Source organism: Mastigoproctus giganteus, chromosome 5, assembly GCF_048544385.1.
Source record: "Mastigoproctus giganteus isolate SK-2022 chromosome 5, ASM4854438v1, whole genome shotgun sequence".
Classification (NCBI taxonomy): domain Eukaryota; kingdom Metazoa; phylum Arthropoda; class Arachnida; order Uropygi; family Thelyphonidae; genus Mastigoproctus; species Mastigoproctus giganteus.
Window position 1 is genome coordinate 182841798 of NC_143579.1, and position 19358 is coordinate 182861155.

At 35.2% G+C, this 19358-nt stretch overlaps 1 protein-coding gene across 1 annotated transcript in view; it reads left to right on the forward strand.

Annotated features, from left to right (window-relative positions):
• The window catches only part of Nup107 (nuclear pore complex protein Nup107), a 446410-nt gene that overhangs the window by 282052 nt on the left and 145000 nt on the right, over positions 1 to 19358 (forward strand). The window contains exons 16-17 of the mRNA XM_090373566.1: positions 2466 to 2535; positions 13350 to 13504. Of these exons, the coding sequence (XP_090229692.1) occupies positions 2466 to 2535; positions 13350 to 13504 (225 nt within the window). The remainder of the gene's footprint in view (positions 1 to 2465; positions 2536 to 13349; positions 13505 to 19358) is intronic.

The following is a 19358-nucleotide window of genomic DNA, read 5'->3' on the forward strand; positions in this document are numbered from 1 at the left end:
ACCAATTAGTATGTACATATTACAGTACGTATTATATTCTTCTGAATTTCACATATCATTTAATTTTTTAATTGGTAAGGTAATAAAGGGTAAATTTGTACTTAATATATCTTTACTTTTATAGCCTCTGGATAATATTCCTCCTATTTTTGCTAATTAGAATCGCTGTTTAATAGAATTAAAATTCAATTCACAAACGTGATCACAATGACTGGCGCTTATTATACATCGTATAGTGAACCGTACTTTACAATGGTGACTCCATCGTAACGTGATTTGGTTGGACAGTGAACTAATTGTAAAGGGGGGGGGAGTACATTGTATTTTTAACTATTTACGAGAAACTTCGGATAATTGGGGCAGCCGCTTAATCGGGCCAAAATGCACTAGTCCCGATGTGTCCCAATTAACCGGAATGGACTGTATTAGAATTTGCTTATATGCCAATAAAGAAAACCTCGGCAGTGTTTTGAAATTTTGCTTACACCCAACCCACACCCCAGTTGGAGAAGTGTAGTTTGATTGACTCTCTTAATAAAGTTAGGAGTAGGTTTGAGGTCTAATATTTGGTTAGTGCTGTGTAGTTCAGGTTACAACTCCTTGGTAGCTGCAATTTTGCATTAATGCCTCAGAATAATGTCCCTTTGCTATGCCAGTGAACTTGGTAACTGTTCAGATTGAAAATACAAGATTGTAGCTATCTGTATGTTTTCTGAAGACAACTATATTGAAAAATGGGAGGCAGTTGTTTATTTCCATCTCTACAATGGAATGGATGTCTTGGTATATGCTGTCAAAGTGAGAGTCAAATAAGTCTTAAATCCTCTGTTGTGATTCCACGTCAAAACACATTGTCAGTATCTGGCATGGGCCAGATACTGACAATGTGTTTTGACGTGGAATCACAACAGACAGGTTTATTGTAGCCATTGTATAAGTTGTCACTTCCAAGTTGGCCATAAAGACTTCTTTTAGTGATAAAACTGCTTGGAACTAGAAGAAATAGGCTTGACCTGCCAGGCTTAAGGAGGCTTAATGTGAATCTAAGTTTTAAGGGTGAGTAGCAACGCCTTTCTATGCAGTCTTAAGAATTTTTTAGAGAGTGGAGGTTGTGGGAAGAGAGGGAGGATGGTGGAATGAATAGAAACTAAACACTTGGCAAGAACCTGCCACCACTGATGGTTACTGGTGGACCTGCTTGTTTCACCTTCCTTGCCATATAAAAATTGTTTCCTACACTTAAAGCTAAGATGCATTCTAAGTTGATACAGAAGTTTTCTCATTGGAAAAGTCAGATTTTCTTTGAGGATATCTATATTGATATAGGCAAATCCTCCTCTTTGCTGGTGCTGTGGAAGACTCAATTGCTGTGTGTGAATGGCTATGTTTAAAAACTGAGATTCATTTTGACACATCTTGACTACTCTTTAATGAAACATAGCCACTCACCCAAACATAACTGAATCTTCTAGTGCAATAACATAGAGAGGTTTCAGCCAGCTTCCACATAAAATATTACCCCCAGAAAAAATGTACAAGTTTTCTAGGCATTTCAGCTTTGAATGCCAAACCCACCTCTTCCAGTACCCATTTACAGATGGCTACACTGTTTAGATGTAGGGCTAGTAAACAAGAAAAGATAACAGCAAAAAATTCACCCAAATTCCATTGAGTGGCCTAAAAGCATCAACCTGAACAAGCATTGAATTTTTTCCACTTCCCTGAGCATAGTAGCAGCCCTTTTATTTCATCAGTGCAGTTTGCATATGTGCATTTAAATTTTATTAGCAGTTAAAATATTGTAAATTTTTATTTACTATTTGGTAATTATAAATTCTCACAGAAAATAAAAAAAAAAGACTAGAAATATTGATATGTGTGATATTTTTAGTTAACTTTATGCAATATATTGTTAATATGAAAGGTTGTTGAGGCTTTACCTCTTATGCAGCTAATGCTTACTAAGGGTGTGAAATTTATAAAATAAAATATAACATAAAATGAAATGAGATTAAAATGTTAAAAGGGTTTAAGTAATAGTTTTTTTATTTTATTATATTTTACAAATTTCTTACTCTTCAAAAGCAATAGCTGCAGAGGAGACAAGATATTGTCAGCAAACTGTATATTTTGAAAAGTAATTTTAATTCCAAACTGTGCAGTATAATACCTCTAATTTCTTCATATTCCACCATTCACATACTTTGTTTATATATAGAGTAGATATTAGTTGTGTTTTTTTTTATGTTGTCATCTTGGGTATCATTACAAAGTTTATTAATTGACTGTTACATATTTTTAAATTACTTTTTAAATACTTGACACGAAACTTTTCAACATTAGCTGTTGTGTTTTCAACAGAAATTTTTGTATTGTAATGTAATTACAGTACAAAATTGTATTGTAATTTTCTGTTGTAAATTTTATATTGTATTAATATATGTATTTCATTTTTACTCTTATAGATAGTTGCAAAGGAAGCAAAATCTTACTATCATGTGATCCAAAAGTACATAATCTTGAATGATTTCAGTGGTATGTTTTACTATGTTTTTATTATTCGAAAATTGTTTAAAACAGAGATGTGCATTATCTGTGTTAATATGCTGAGAATGGCCAGAATCATGATTGAAGCATCTGTGATGTGTGATTAAATTTCATTTATGTTTGGTGTCTGTCAGGCAAGCATGGATTATTTCTGTATCTAGATTTTTTTTTAGTCCTGAATTTGTCATACAGCATGACTTGAAACTATTCAGATAAATGTGCAGGTTAGTGAAGTACGTAATATATAGGTATATATGCTAAGTAAGTTTGCATGTTAAAAGTTTTATCTTTTACATTATATTTCAACCAATTAAACTAAATTGATTTTGACAAAAGGCAGATAGATGTAAAACTTGGTGTTCATTGTGTCCCATTCAATACAGTAAACCCCCACTATTTGCGGGGGTTACATTCCTGAGAAATGGCACAAATACTGGGTTATGGCACCCATAGTAATAAAAAGTTCCTTTCCAAAGTATGAAATATATAAGAAAAACTAGTCTAAAATTTGTCTATGTATGTATTATATGTACCTACATAATATGACTATGTACATAGACAGTACATAGTGAAATACAAGCATAAGGTATCAAAACGAAAATAAGAAACAATTTAATATTAAATGTAACATTTATTAGAAATTTCAAACAAATCTTTCAAAAACATATCAAGAATATGGGTTGCTGGGAAAAAAATAACTTGTAATCGAAGTTTGTTTCTTCATTTTTTTGAGCTCCTTTTAGAATTCCCTGTAAGGCAAGAGTAATTGTTCTTGGTTTCATTTAAACTTGATTCTTCTTTCCAAATTAGGATCCGTTTCCACCACCTTTTCTGAAAGTTGTATGGAGAGGTTAAGGATTTCCTTTAATGATTTGTTATTTAATTCTGGTCTAACAACATTGAGATTTTCCTCCTTAGGATCATTTTGGTTCTCATTTGACCTTGTCACTAATTCATCCAATTCTTCTATTGTAAGTTCATCTGCATGAGTCTCAGTAAGTTCCTGAATGTCGTTGCATTGATGTTTTCATGAACTTGTCCACAATAAAGTCACTTTCTTTTAACCGGTAACACACTCGAAAAAGTCTGTTTACTTTAACTCACTACAAAATGGTAGATTTTTCACTTTCGTAAGCATATCAATTAAAAGCAAATGACAAAACCTTCCATGACAAGTGCATACATAGCACATACTGAACAAGGATTAGCGGGAAACATCCACGCTCACAATTGTGTCAACTCTCTCCCCCCACCCACTGAGCGCTGTTTTGACTGGGCAAGATGATTTTAGCCACGTCCATTTTTTTTATGGTGGAAAATGTTCACGGTGCTATAAAATTCACATTTTTTTTTTTTTTTTTTTTTTTTTTTTTTAGGTTTCATTTTATATTAAATCAGCGGCCACAAATACATATACTGTGAATAGTGGGGGTTTACTGTATACTTTTTTTGGAAGCAAAAAATAAAGAAAAAAGGGATTGCTTCTTTATTATTTTAACATGATTTTAATTTTTCTTAATAACATCAGTAATTTTTGCTGAAAAAAGTTGCTCGATTGAATGTGTACTGTAAACAGTGAGAGATTTATCTTTCTTACACAAATAATGCTGATCAAAATTATAATGAGAGAAGGCTAAAATTTTTCCAAGTTTTATGTATTTTTTTTATTTATTTATTTTGGTAGTGGTCTTTTATTATTATTATGCATGCTTTTATTATTATTGTATTATTTCACCCTAATGGTGGCATACTACCCCCCTTGATGGGTAGTAGTAACAAGAAGTGCTGTGGATGAAATTAGCAGAAGGTATACTCTGAATGTTATGTATGCAGAGTATACTGTGTTTAGTAATTGAATTTCAGCGGTTAGTGTGTGTGTGTGTGTGTGTGTGTGTGTGTGTGTGTGTGTGTGTGTGTGTGTGTGTGTGTGTGTGTGTGTGTGTGTGTGAGAGAGAGAGAGTGTGTGTGTGTGAGAGTGTGTGAGTGATTACTGCTGAATAAAGGGTGTGTGTGTGTTTTCAAAGTTGAGTCTTCAGACCAAAAGAACCTATAAAAACTAAAATAGCCTGAATTACTCTATTGTGTTATACTCTATAAATAAACATAATTAGCAATAAAAATATAAAATAAAATAATGATTATGAGGCTAATTATTGATATTAGCCTCATAATCATTATTTTATTTTATATTTTTATTATTTTATTGCTAATTATGTTTATTTATAGGGTATAACGCAGTAGACCAACTCAGGCTATCTTTGTTTTTATAGATTCTTTTTTCGTAATGGCTTGCTTTGTACTCTTATACTTTTATGCTAAAGTCTTATCATACATCTGCTCTTTTGGTCTGAAGACACTTTGAACACTTATATTATGTATACACTCTTATAGTAGTAATTATATTAGAGACTGATGCAATGTTTAATCAATAATTTGATGGCATTAATCGATCTAATACACTTTTCTTCCTTTTCCAACCTTTCTATTATTATTTCATAAATAGATTAAACACACACACACACACACACACACACACACACACACACACACACACACACACACACACACACAGCATATTTACTTCCTTATATATAGAGCATATACATGGTGTTTCAAAATTATGTATACACACTTTAAAAATTTATATTTAATGAATATTAAATACAAATATAATTTTTTTTTGATATTTTGAAGACAAAAAACATTAATTTAATTTTTTTACAACAATAAAACTTTTTGTTCAAAATGCCCTCCATCAGCATTAATGCATGAGTTGTATCTATCTTCAACAGATCTGCATACTGAAATGCACAAATCAGGTGAAATATGCCATATCTCTTTAATCTCCTGTCATAGGTTTGTGTACTTCCTGATATTTTCCTTGTGGGTTTTCTGGGGCTTGCCAGTGTTGGGCACTACTATGCTGACCAGATAGGTAACCTTTTCCTACTTGACGATAGAGGTTATATATGGTCTGTTGTGCTGGATTGTCTTGTCCGTTATTAGGGAGTGGGGGTAAAGCTTGTGGGTTGGGGTCTCTGGTATGGCTGGGATCCGTACTTGGAATGCGATACAGTTTCTTCGATCAGGTGGCATTTCCTCACTAGCTTCTGGTGTATTATCCTTTCTACTTGGTCATGTCTGTGAGTGTACTCTTCTCTGGATGATCACCTTGCATCCTGATGTGTTGATTCATTTCTGAGGCCAGGTGACATCGTCATTATGTGCCATCTGCCACTCCAAGCTGCTTGGTGATATATTTTTTATAGTTTGTTGTTGATTATCTGGTCTTGGAAGACAGGCAGGAATCCTTCAGTTTTGGGGAAGAGCATCACACTCGTGAACCATACATCGTAAGCCATCTATGTAGTCTTGAAGGAGGTCATTTTAGTGTCCGCCATGAAGTGTTCTGAAAGTTTGCTATCACTTTCTTTTGTTGCTCAATGAAGTGTGTAAAGCCTATTTCTCATTCTTTCAAAGGTATGGTCAGTCTCTCCACGGTTGACTTTGGGTGGATTTGGTGGCTCTTGGTCATCATTACTTGTCTTCCTCGTGATATCCTCCATCTCAGTATTAGTCCAATCTATGATCCCAAAGGAGTATATTAACACTGGGATTGTGTAGCTGAGTGGTTAGGAGTGCGAGTGCAGTAGCAAACGCTCTTTGAGTGGACTAGGGTTCAAGCCTTTGACTGCTAAATACAGCAGACTCTCGATTAACCGGGACACTTCAAGTCTCCAAATAAAAAAAAAATAATAAATAAATAAAATAAAAATAAAAAAATAATCAACCAGAAATCAAAAAATTCAAGTAATAACTAGAATTAGGTATAAACAGATAGTTTGCAAGTCATAAATAAGTGACAAGCGGCATTATAAGTCATCGTTGGGAGATTAGTGTACCTATTATCTTGCAATCCCTGCTGTCTTCACATCCGCCGCTCAAGAAAAAGAAAAGACCAAATGTTTAGTTTGATTTGGTGCGTCGCGTCGATTTGCAGCACAAAAGGACAAATTCTGTTTCATTATTTATGTCAGGGATGTCAGAATTTTTTTATAGTAAATTTTAGTTTTTTTAGTTTTGTTTTGTTTAGAAATCGCGAAAATGGCGGGTAAACGCAAAAGAGTTGCATTTTCAGTTAAACAAAAACTTGAAATTATTCGAAAGTTCAAAAACAGTGCACCTGTTAAATCTCTAATGAACCATTATAATATTGTTGACCAAACCATACGCAACATCGAAAAAATAAAGGGAAGCTATTAGACTTAAAATCGACATCGCAAAAAATAAAGGGAAGCATTGTATTGCACACGCGAGTAGTGCCTGGTAAGTTTTTCTATCTATTGCCATATTTTTTACGTAGGTTGCTGAACATTTTTCGATACAGTAAGTCCCCGGCTTACGCAACTATGGTTTTACGTAAATTTTTTTTCACTTTTTTTTTTTTTTTTTTTTAGGATTGTAAAATTTAAAACAAATAAAAAATAATAAATAAATAAATAAAATAAACAATCAATAACGATGATCACAGCATGCACAAATGAGATACGGAGTAACAAGCAAAAAAATAAGAAAGAAGAGAAGAGATTCTTATAATTTATTTTTTTATTTTTTTATATATAAATATATATATGACTGAAGATTTCAATGAAGGGGACACATTTCACCAGAATAACGAAAAAACCCACACAATTCCAGCTATCAGTATTATCGCAAATGCAATAAGATCAAGTTTACTACCCGTTTATAATTAGATTCATGAACAGAAAAGCCCAGTAACCCGGAAGGTGCAAATTGTTTAATGGCAGTGTGCTTTAATAAAATGTGAGTTCGCCTGAGGTGATAATAGTGTGGTTCCCCCGTAACCCTGTGAAGTTCTTTTCAGAAAATTTCAGTTTCACCATTATCATGGTGCCGACTAAGAGAATAAGTGGCAGCACTACTAGTAAATCAATCAACAAAAGGAAAGCCATCGATTTGGATCAGAAAATTAAACTAATAAGGATGTATGAAAATGGCCAAACATTAACAAGTATTGTGCAGAATTCAGATTTGTCAATAATAATATAGTAGCAGTATGTTATTACTCATTCCCAAATTACGTAAAACTCGTTGAAGTAAGAAGTTCTGGAACGTATCTCTTACGTATGTCAGGGATTTTTATTTAACCGGGAAATCAATTATCCGGGATTTGTTTTTTACCATCTATCCCAGAAAATCGAGTCTACTGTATGATTAACATTTGTATTGATTGCTTTATTGTAAGCTCCACTGACCTGGTGGTTGTGCTGGAGTATAAACAAGAACCTTTTTTTTTTTTTTTTTCCCTCCTTCCTTTAACTGTGTTTCTTCTGTTCAGCTTTGCTTGGAGCAGGCTTCTGAGTCTCTGATGGCATTTTTTGGTCAGAAAGTCCTTGATCCCCTTGTGCTCTAATTGCTGAGCCTGCATCATCCCCAGGTATTTATAGCTTTGATTTCTTTACCAGTCTGCAGCTGGTAGTTTTGGCTGACTAATTTCTCCTGATACGATATGTGGATCTTGCATTTGTCTAGTCCAAATTTCATCCTGATATCACTGAATTCTTTGACAATCCAGATTCGCTGCTGGTTGCCATGTGGTGCTTGATGTCATTCATGTACATCAGGTGGGGGGTGTACAAGTTTTTCCTTCCTTCCTTTGAGGGTATATCCATACTTTCTATTTTTCAGCATTTATTATTATTATAAAAAATAATTTTTTTTTCTCCTTTTGTGGGATTTTTTCTGCTCCATGGTACCAAGTGCATGGTGGTTTGTCCAGTTACTACTATTATTATTATTTATTTTTTTATTATTTTTTTTTTTTTTACAGGTATTCAGGATCACGATTTCTGGAGATTCATGCAAGTGTTCTCTGGAAGACCCCATTGTTGCTAGGTTCTTATGTAGGCTCTTTGGCACTATGCCAGTGGTTGACACAATGATCAGGATGATCATTATTTGTTCAATATACCACATACCTTTGACTTCCTGTCTTAGGTCTGAGTACTTCCTGATCTTTTCCTTGTATGTTTTTTGGAAGTTGCTGGTGTTGGGCACCACTATGTCAATTAGGTAGATAGCCATTTCCTTATAAGAAGGCAAATTTACAGGTTTCTTGGGTTTTTTTGAGTAAAATTTTTAGGTTGGCCTGCTTCCATTTTGGAAGCAACAATCTACAAGACAAGTATTCATCAAGGTGATGAATAGTTGGGAACACACTGTCCAAACTTTTTACCATGGCCACTTCTAACATGTCTGGGCCTTTTCCACCCGGTGTGGGGAGGACGGTGATGATACCTATGTGCTCCCCACGCAGACAGCTGCGTGGTACATTTGTCATTTGAGTGAGCTTTCATCCCAAGTCACCACCCTGTTTTCACCCATATGCAACTTGGTTCTCATTCATGTTTCTTCTACCAGTCTAGCGGGCGCCTCCATAGCCAGGTGGGAAGGAGCAGCAGTGCGTAGCACACGCTTCTTGGTTAGACCGGGGTTTGAGCCCGTCACCACCAAATATGGAGGATGCGGAAAGGTCAGGGAATGACCACCGCATATCCCGGAGCAATATGGCCTTAGTTGCTAATGCTCCAAATAACAACATCTACCAGTCTAGTAGGTTATTTAAGAAAAACAGAAGACCGACTGGTCAACTCAAATAAACAAAATACAGTAAATTTAACAGCAATTTCGACCATTTGGCCTCATGATGTGGACGGGCCCATCACACCCCACACAACATGTTACCGTCCCCACCACGAGGAGATAGGTCGCTACTACTAGCTGGCCATCACCCTACTTCTTAAATGAGCGACTTTGACAAACTCTAAAAAGTAATTAAAGTTACAACCAGTAAACAATTCCTTTAAATTAGAGACAGTGAGAGTGAACATCCCTCGCTCCAATCTTGCTCTGATGTCCTCGTATAACGGACATTCCAGCGCCATGTAGAGGCCAGTCTCTGGCTTTCCACAAGCACTTAGCTCCGTCGGTGAAAACACCAATCGAAACAATCTTGACTTCAAGCCATGCCCAGTGAGAACAGCACAAGTCCAGACTGGAGCCAGGAACATCATTCCCAGCTCACAGTAGGAACTGAAGGCATGAAGGCATACAAATGACGACCTTGCTTAGAATTGGTTCATTACATTTGCCAGATTGCTTCCAATTCATCATTGATCTGCCTTTGTTCAGATGGTAAATCGAGCATTACAGCAGCTTGCCCCACCGCCTGTGTGGTACAGACAAAACTTAGTATTCTCTTATGTTGGATGCTACTCTGCAAGAAGCATCATCTGAAATTCCGCCGACCGGGCTAGCCGAGTGGGTAAAGTACCTACCCGGCAACCCAAAGGTCGCGGGTTCGATTCCCGCCTCGGGCTTGGATCAAAGTACTGCAAAAAAAACCTTGGGAGGTGCAATATGGCCACAGAAGCCGATGCGCCAACAACTACCAAATCAAAAAAAAAAAAAAAAAAAATCTGAAATTCCAAATTTCATGTATTGTGAAGCATGCCACACTTGAAATAAATCTGAAAACGGAAGTAACTAATGTTGAATGAATATGCTTTTTTTGTTTAATAATGTTTATATACATAATAAGCAGAGATATATACATTGCATGTTTGATATTTTGCACACTTAATGGGCTTTTAAACTAGAAAGTGGAAGACTGGTGTTATTGTTTTGTCAAAAACTTTTTTTTTTTTTTTTGTATTTTTTGACATGCTGTGTCATTGTAACTTTTAAATAAGGTACAATGACACAGCATGTTTTAATATTTAAATTTAATAAGTTACATACAAATAAATATTGCAATCCATTTGGAAGATGGATTGCATCTGGAATAGTTATAAAAGCAAGTGCAGTATTAAGTTTGCAGGTTTTCAACATAATATAAACTATGTTAATAACAGAACTATGACTAAAAAATGAATAGCAAATGCTTAAAAAAACAGTACTCACCTTGTATAAATCTGCAATAAATTTATTGGTATGGTGGCTAAATTTAGGTTGGAAGAAGCATTAAAAAAAACTAAGGCGGAGAATGGGGTGAAAATATTTTAAACAGATTTTAAAATGAGCGCAAGAAAGTAGAAGTGCAGATCTCCAATCCTTGGTTGTCATAAAGAGGGTAAAAGACGCGAATGAAAAAATGAGCATTTGCTATTCATTTTTTAGTCAGATTTATCACGGTATTATAAGATTACTATAATTTCACTATTGTAACAGAACTATATTAATATGGAATCATTTAAGCAGAATTCAAAAACAACCAGAAACATTTTCCAGAAATAAAAAAAAAAAATTGGGTACCCTTCGTTATGTCTGTATGGGTGAGTGGTTAGTAGTCTTTTTTTCTCTCTCTCTCTCTCTCTCTCTCTCTCTCTCTCTCTCTCTCTTTTTTTTTTTCTTTTTTATTTTAAGTAAGTTTTGATCAATTTTCTGAAGAGGTTAACCCACATTTAGTAACACAAATGAATTTTAATTTTGTGTCAGAATCTTATATTTTTGGTGCAAGAGGAGATAACACCATGCTACAACAATGATAGCATATGCACAACATACTTACAGGCGCCTTCGTAGCCAGGTGGGCAGGAGTAGCAGTGCATAGCAAACGCTTCTTGATTAGACTGGGGTTCGAGCCCATGACCACCAAATACGGAGGATGCGGAAAGGTCAGGGAATGACCACCGCACATCCCCGGAGCAATATGGCCTTAGTTGCTAATGCTCCTAAAAACCAAATAACAACAACATACTTATGTTGTTGTTATTTAGAGTTATTGAACAGTTCAAAATCCATAAACCACTGCAGAGGCATGAGATTGCACTCCATCTTAGAGACAACCATTTTAAGCCTCGACAAATGCTGGAGTAAAACAGCGCAAGTCCGTGCGGCAACAATAGAAACTCACCTCATTGCACACATAACTGTATACATTATGTTCAAATTTTTAGTTGATAAAGAAACAAGAATGTTTCGAAAGCTCCTATGTATTTATAGTTAAATAAATATATGATTTACTGGATAAATACATTTGTTAATATTCATTTAGTAATAAAGGTTGCTAAGTTTAAATTTTTCAGAGTAAGAAAAAAACCGATGAATGTCACTCACTAGGCCTTTTTCCTGTAGCATCAGTGCAGAGTGAGAAGGCAAGTGAGTGACCTTGAGAGCCATATAATTAGTTATAATGATATAGCAAAAACATTCATTGTGTGAAATTAAATGTGTTGTTTTTCAAATCAGTGAATTGCTGCTGATAGAACATATTAAGCCTATATTTAATCAAGCACACATTTTGCCAGCTCTACCCATAATGGGTATATCTATCTCTCTTTACTCTAAGCTGTTGTAACATGAGGTAAAACTGGTCATCAGCTCTGGCAACACTGTATGATCAGCCACTTAGTGTAATTTGCAAAAGCAATTTCTGCTCAAGTTATGAATAAGAGATCACACTAAAAGAGAGAAATTCAAAGTTATATTATTGCTAAAGCTGTATGGACTCGGAGGAAATTTAAGATATTTTGCTTGACTGTCTTGAACATTCATCTGTTTTTGCTGCCAGCAGGATTTAAATTGCTTAGATGATGTGATGTAAGACTCTCACAGCAGAACAAATTTGCCTCTGCAGTGAGTCGCACTGTATTGCACTACTTTCAAACAACCTTGCTGGGAGTTCAATTGGTCTTCTTCTTCTTTTTTTTTAAATAAAATTTGGCATGCCTCACAGCAAGCAAAATTTGAAACTACTTATTTTGCATCCTGCAGTGTAGCAACCATCTTGGAAGAAGATTGGGTTTTGTGTTCCACACTTTATTATGTGAAAATAGTAATAATCTTTCAGAAACAACTAAGGTAAGACTGTAGATGTTTATTGAACTAGTGGGAGATAAAACACAAGTAACGCAAAACTATAAACAAACACAGGTTTGGTGCTTGTCTGGTACCGTACTGTAGATGTTTATTGAACTAGTGGGAGATAAAACACAAGTAACGCAAAACTATAAACAAACACAGGTTTGGTGCTTGTCTGGTACCGTACTGTAGATGTTTATTGAACTAGTGGGAGATAAAACACAAGTAACGCAAAACTATAAACAAACACAGGTTTGGTGCTTGTCTGGTACCGTACTGTAGATGTTTATTGAACTAGTGGGAGATAAAACACAAGTAACGCAAAACTATAAACAAACACAGGTTTGGTGCTTGTCTGGTACCGTACTGCTCTTTAAGCTAAATAGTTGTATAGACAGTGGGAAGTCACCTGACAGGTTCTTGCATCCAATTTCAGTATGAAAACCATAAAAAAATCGCTTTGGAAACTATTGCAGTAAAAGTTTGACTATGTTTAGGAAGGTAAAAAAAATTTCAAATTTTTTATTATTCATTAATGGTTAAGGTGGGAACATTATTTTTAAGTAACACCTCTCAGGTGGCCAGGTTAATAATACTAGTTAACTGGAAGAAGAGGCATATATGATCAGTTTTTCTTTGAATTGTCAACAGACTGAAAACCATCCTTTGGCATCTATCTGCAAATTGTCTTTGAAAAGGTTCAAGGTGGTTAGGTATGAACAGTATTTTTGCTTCTGTGATTATTTTTCTTATACTGAAGTGGCTTTAAATTATATAATTATTTAAATTTATTAGTGTAATTTTGAGAGAAAAATTGTGATTAAGCAATTATGTACACATATATATATTTTTGTATGCTCAACATATCAAAGCATCAATTTATTTTTGGAACACAATATTTGAAATTATGATTATTTCAGGTTTGATAGAAGAAATGTATGCTCTAATTCAGGCCAGTTCAACTTTGCCTCATCACCTCATTAGATTTATGGCACATTTTGTTCTCTTCCTTCGTCTTATTGGGTTTTCATACAAAGAAGAATTGTGTACTGCAATCTTGGAAGCTTATGTAAAGGTGAAATGAATGATCTGAAATTTATATAAATTGATAAAATAAAATCTGAAAAATAGTTATTTAAATTTATATATTATAAAATTAAGTTAACCAAATTAAAACACTTTTTATAATAACAGTATGGTATGTGCAGGAAATTCTGTGCATGCAACGAGTTGTGCTTGTAAGGTTCTACTTTTACCTGTATCCATGCAAAAAAACATAATAATAATAAAAAAAGTAAATATAAATTAAGTTTTTAATTATGTTAATTGCTTGCATATGGGTAGCAGTAGAATCTTACAAGCATGACTTTTTTGCAATTACAGCAACTTCCTCCACATAATGATTGTTAATTTGGTTTATTATTAGTTGATAATAACACACACAGTTCATACTTTTAACTAAAAATTCTTTCAAATCCACCACCCTCAGGGATTTAGACTGCCAAATGTTAAAATTTTTCAGATTTTAGAGAAGTGTGTATAGGGGTTTGAGCAGTTTTGGAGATTAGAATTCTGATTAATACTGAGCATTAACAGCTGAACTTATTTACATCTATAAACATTTATAATAAATGTCTATCCTTTCACCTGTTTTTACAAGACAGAAACTGCATGGATAATGCAATGGTCTTAATTCTGACAGCAGAATGAATATACAACTTCTTTCAATAGATAGCATTAACTATATTACACTTTGAAAACACTCTGATTATACTGCATATCAGTTCACATCAAAGAACTTCTCTTTACAGCTTTTTTCTCTGGGTGCTTCACTAGGTTCTGCCTGCTATCTGATGAGGGACCAGTTAACCCTGAAACAGGCTGTTGCAGCAGACTGATCTTTTGAAAAAACAAATGGCCAGTTAACCTGTTTGCAGGTCATCTGTTTCAAAAGTAGTGCATACCAGTGCAACTCATGCAGAAGCAAATTTGTTCTGCTGTGTGAATTAAGACGGTTGCATTACTGATACATTTAAAATCCTGCTTGCTGCAAAAAACAGATTAAAGGCCAAGATAGTTCTGCAAGCATCTTATAAAGAAAGATTTTTTTACCGGTCTGTTTAAATACAAGCGTTATAATACTGCAAAATATAAAGAACAGTACTGAACTAAACACTGTCATGTGTTTTTCGCACCTCTGGCCTTTAGGCAATAGAGCTGCTGTTGTAGAATGCACGAATTAAGAACTTAAAGGACGTTTCACAATTTAGTGCTGTCCGTAATGCATTTACAACCAACTCCCACATACTGTACCGAGAAGGCTTGCTAGCACTTGTGTTCATAGCCAGTGGAAAAGATTAAGGCATATTCCCAATGTGGATAATACTTCGTGGTCAACCTGTGTTGACCACACTTTCAGTAAATTTCTCCCATCTCTGTTTACATGGTAGGTACAAGTGTGTCCTAGTTTAGGTCAGGGCATCAAAAAAAAAGAAATTACTTTAAAAATTTGAGTTTGCAGAGGCCATATGAGGTTCCCTCTATGGAGAGGCTCAAGTGTAGTGCCTCATATGCCTGTTCAGGCACCTCCATAGCCAGGTGGGAAGGAGCAGCAGTGCGTAGCACACGCTTCTTGATTAGACCGGGGTTCGAGCCCGTCACCACCAAATACAGAGGATGCGGAAAAGTCAGGGAATGACCACCGCATATTCACGGAGCAATATGGCCTTAGTTTCTAATGCTCCTAAAAACCAAATAACAAACAATAACAATCGTATGTCTGTTCATAAGTACAACCCTGCAACCCCCACAACGGCAGATGGAAATTTGTTCCAGCAATCAAACACCAACTGGCTAAAGACAAATTTTCACATATCTATTCTGCAACTGTCTTTCTCAATTAGAATATATGCCCCCCCACCCACCCACAAGTGCATAATCTGAGCAAGAGGAAGAATCCTGTCAGCATTGAGCTTGCTCAAACCATTCAAAACCTTTTATACACCTTGATTAGATCACCTCACAGGTGCTTAGTCTCCAGACTTTTTAATTTGTAGGGCTTAAGCCTTTCTTGGTAAGAGCAACCCTTTGTTCCCTTCACCGATATCATTGATCTTCTCTGTACTTGTTCCAGCAGCTATGCATCCTTCCTAAAATGAGTCCTCCAGACCTGTATGCAGTACTCAAGGTGTGGCCTGACCATTGCCTTATACAAAAAGATAATCACTGCTATCAAAATTCATGTACAGCAGGCCCTCATTATAATGCCATTAGCTTTACGCTGATTTGCTATAACGCTATTCTTATATTATAACCAGTATTTGACTATAACGCTGTCACAAATCACTATAACGCTCTTTTATAGATTGCATTTTTGGCATATTTAACAAAATTGTTTCATTTGATGGAGTCGATAGCTTGAAAATGAATAGCAAAACAGCATTAAAACATTTCTCAAGCCGACTTGAGAAATTTTCTCGGACGCTAATTTAATTGCAGTACAGTGACTTGTTACATAGTTCCGAGATCAACATTTTAAAAAATTATCAAGTATATTGCTTGTAATATTTGTTATATGCATTTATCCAAAGTCTAGTCATCAGTCAGTACAGTATTAGACATCATGCATAATGGACAATTTACTTGAACATCGTATCATAATTAATGCAACCAACGCAGTTACATTTTCGAAGAGTTAATAATGGCGGATAAGAATGAAAAAGCAACAAGGTCTGGACACAGTACGAAAGACAACAAATGTAAGAAAAAGACTGAAATTGAAAATTAAATTAGATGTTTAAAAGCAAATCAATTCCGGTCAACGACAAGCGGATGTGTGCCATAATTTAGGACTGGGAAGTTTAACTGTAAGAACAATTATAAAAAATAAAGAATTAATTTTAGCAGCAGGAAAGACAGCTGTTCCACTGCAAGAAACTAGGGCTAGGCTGGCTATTAGGATTGAAATAGAGACACTAACTAATTTTAATGAAGATAATATCCAATGCAGAATTCAGTTAAGTTAAATGTTATAAAAAGAGAGAGAGAGAGAGAGGTTAGCCTATATGATGATCTGAAGAAAACTCACCTTAAAAAAAAATGTGGAACCATTTAAAACTAGTAAGGGCTGGTTGAATAGATTTAAAATCCAGGGAGAAGTTGCAAGTACAGATCAAGGAGCCAAAACTTTTCAAAAAAGAACTTGTTATAATTATTGAAGAAAGGTATTATGTGTTATATACTTCTCAACAAGTTTTTAACATAGATGAAGCAAGACTTTTTTTTGGAAACGAATGCCTAAAAGAAGTTTCATATTGAAAGAAGAAAAAACATGCCAGGTTTCAAAGCGGCGAAGGATCAGTTGACTTTATTGTTGGGTAGTAACGCAGCGTAGGATTTAAAATTAAAACCCTTTTTAGTTTACAAGGAAGAGGGCCAAAGTACAACCCAAAATCAACACATTTTTCATGATTAAATTCATCATTTAAATTAAATCAATTTAGATCAATTAAATTCAGGATTTTAATTGGAATTTTAAGTTTAATTTTGATACGTAAGTAGTTACCACATAATTATATATGTGTATAATGTATAATATTTTATATGTAAAAATATTTGATTATATTAAATATTTTGACCTACATTTGTGCATCTTTTCACTACTGTTTATTATTGATTAGGAAATATCCTATGGCACCAACTGCAACTCACAAATACATATATTACCTTATGGGAATACAGTGCTCAGTTTGCGCGGATTCACTTGGCGTTCCGTTTTTCCGGAACGAATTATCAGCCTTAAGCGGGGGTCACCTGTATATCATTGACAAGGCCCCATGTTCTGCTCTGGCAGCCTGTCCATACTGCTCAGAAAACTTCATAATTACCCCATGCCTTTTTCATTCTTCACTACCTTCAGTGTAGTACCACACAGTTTGTACATTATTTTGGGGTTACTGCTACCCATATACAGTTCTTTGCATTTGTCAATGGTAAACGTCACTTGCTGCCTCTCAGCCCATTTGCCCAACTTTTCTAGATCCTATTGCATTAGTATACTGTCATTAACAACCCTTCTAACCTTCGTATCGTGTGCAAACTTAGACATTAAGCCTGATATACCTTCATCAGTATCATCAATAAATACAGAAAACAACAATGGACCCAACACCAAACCCTGGGGACTCCATTAATAACATTAGTCCACAAAGAGCACTGTCCATTGATTACCACTCTCTGTCTTCTCCCACTCAACCATCCATTTATCCTTAGCAGCAACTTGCCCTTAATATCTACTGCTTCGGTTTGTATAGCAGTCTTCCATGTGCAACATTATCAAAAGCTTTCCTGAAAACCAAGTGTATGATATCAAAATTATTTTTTGCATTCAGTTCCTTTGTGACTACATTGTAGTATCCAGTGAGATCCGTCAGACAAGATTTCCACTTTACAAGTCCACGCCATTTCTGAACTATAACTATTGTCTTGTCTAGATGATTCTATTCAGCTTCTTTAATCAGTGACCATTATTTTCCCCGGAACAGAAGTTAAACTGACAGGGCTATAATTACTTGTGTCGTCATTTGTTCCCCCTTTGTGCATTGGGGATAGATTTGCACATCTCCAGTCAATGGGGACCTCCCCCAAATCCAAGGGTGCTCAATAATCATGGCTAAAGGTTTGTTTATATCCTTTGCTGCCTCCTTTATAATATTACTGGATAGATCCCATCCATCCCTGGTGCCTTTCTTATATTTAACTTCAATTTTCCCTCCTGTTTTTTCTATTACAAAATTATTTATTAGTTATTGCAAAATCATTTAGCTCCCTGTTAGAGTTTGAACTTGTGGCCTCCACTTTCCTACAGAATTCCACGTGTGAATGTAGATACAAGATACTCATTAATATGTCATATACCTGAGCATGATCAACAACAGTTGAACCATCGATATCAAGTGGACCAATCTGATTCACCCCTTCCTTCTAGATTTTACATAAGTAAAGAAGTCTTTGTTTTTTTTTTTTTTCTTTGCATCCTTTGCCAAGCATTTCTCGTAATCTGCTTACTCTCCCTTGTGACTGGATTACAGACTAGCTTATATCTACAATAGGCTTCTGTGTTGCCTGATAATTTTTATACATCCCATGCATTTTTCGTCAGTGCCACGAGTCTCATTAACTAATCTGACATCCATTTAGGTCTAAACCTTGATTGGTTTTTCTTAGTTGTTCATCAGTTAGTATGAAAAGCCTAGTAGCTTCCAAGGTGAATTTCTTGTATGCTTTTCTTTAAGTAAATCCCACATCAGTACACTATGATCAGTGCCACCAAGTGGTTCCTTTATCTGTAGATTCTTAATACACGAATAATCACTGCTGATAATTTGGAAAAAAGCAGGCAAAGAGCCTGCTTCAGCCAAAAACTCTCTTTCCATCCTGCTTTCAATTACCAAGTCTTTAGCTATTCGAAATTCAAAAATTGGCAGATATGTAGTCAGTAAAATCTGTTCATCTTTATTGAAAGTTGCTGTACAGTCATGGAAATTTTGAGTTAAAATTGGCCAACATGAAAACTTCAGTAATATGAATTGAATATTTACGTTTGGAGTTGAACGAATGAGTACTGACTGGTTTGGGAGAGAGTGGAGGAATTATAGATGCCACTTCATAAGGACACTGCTGATGGAAGTATCTATAGAAAAAGCATGCAGAAAAAACCGAATGTGAGAGTGGGGAAACTTTGAAAAAGACAGGTCATTAATTAGCCCAACTGCCCTCTTTTGAATGGAGTCTAGAAGTTTGATAGAGGTTTTGGGGGTGTCACGCCATACGTGAGAAAAATATTCCATAGTAGGGTGGATTTGAGAGTTGTACAGGGTAAATGGTTGTTTTTAGAAGAAAAGTAACTCTGAGAGTGAAAAAGAAATCCC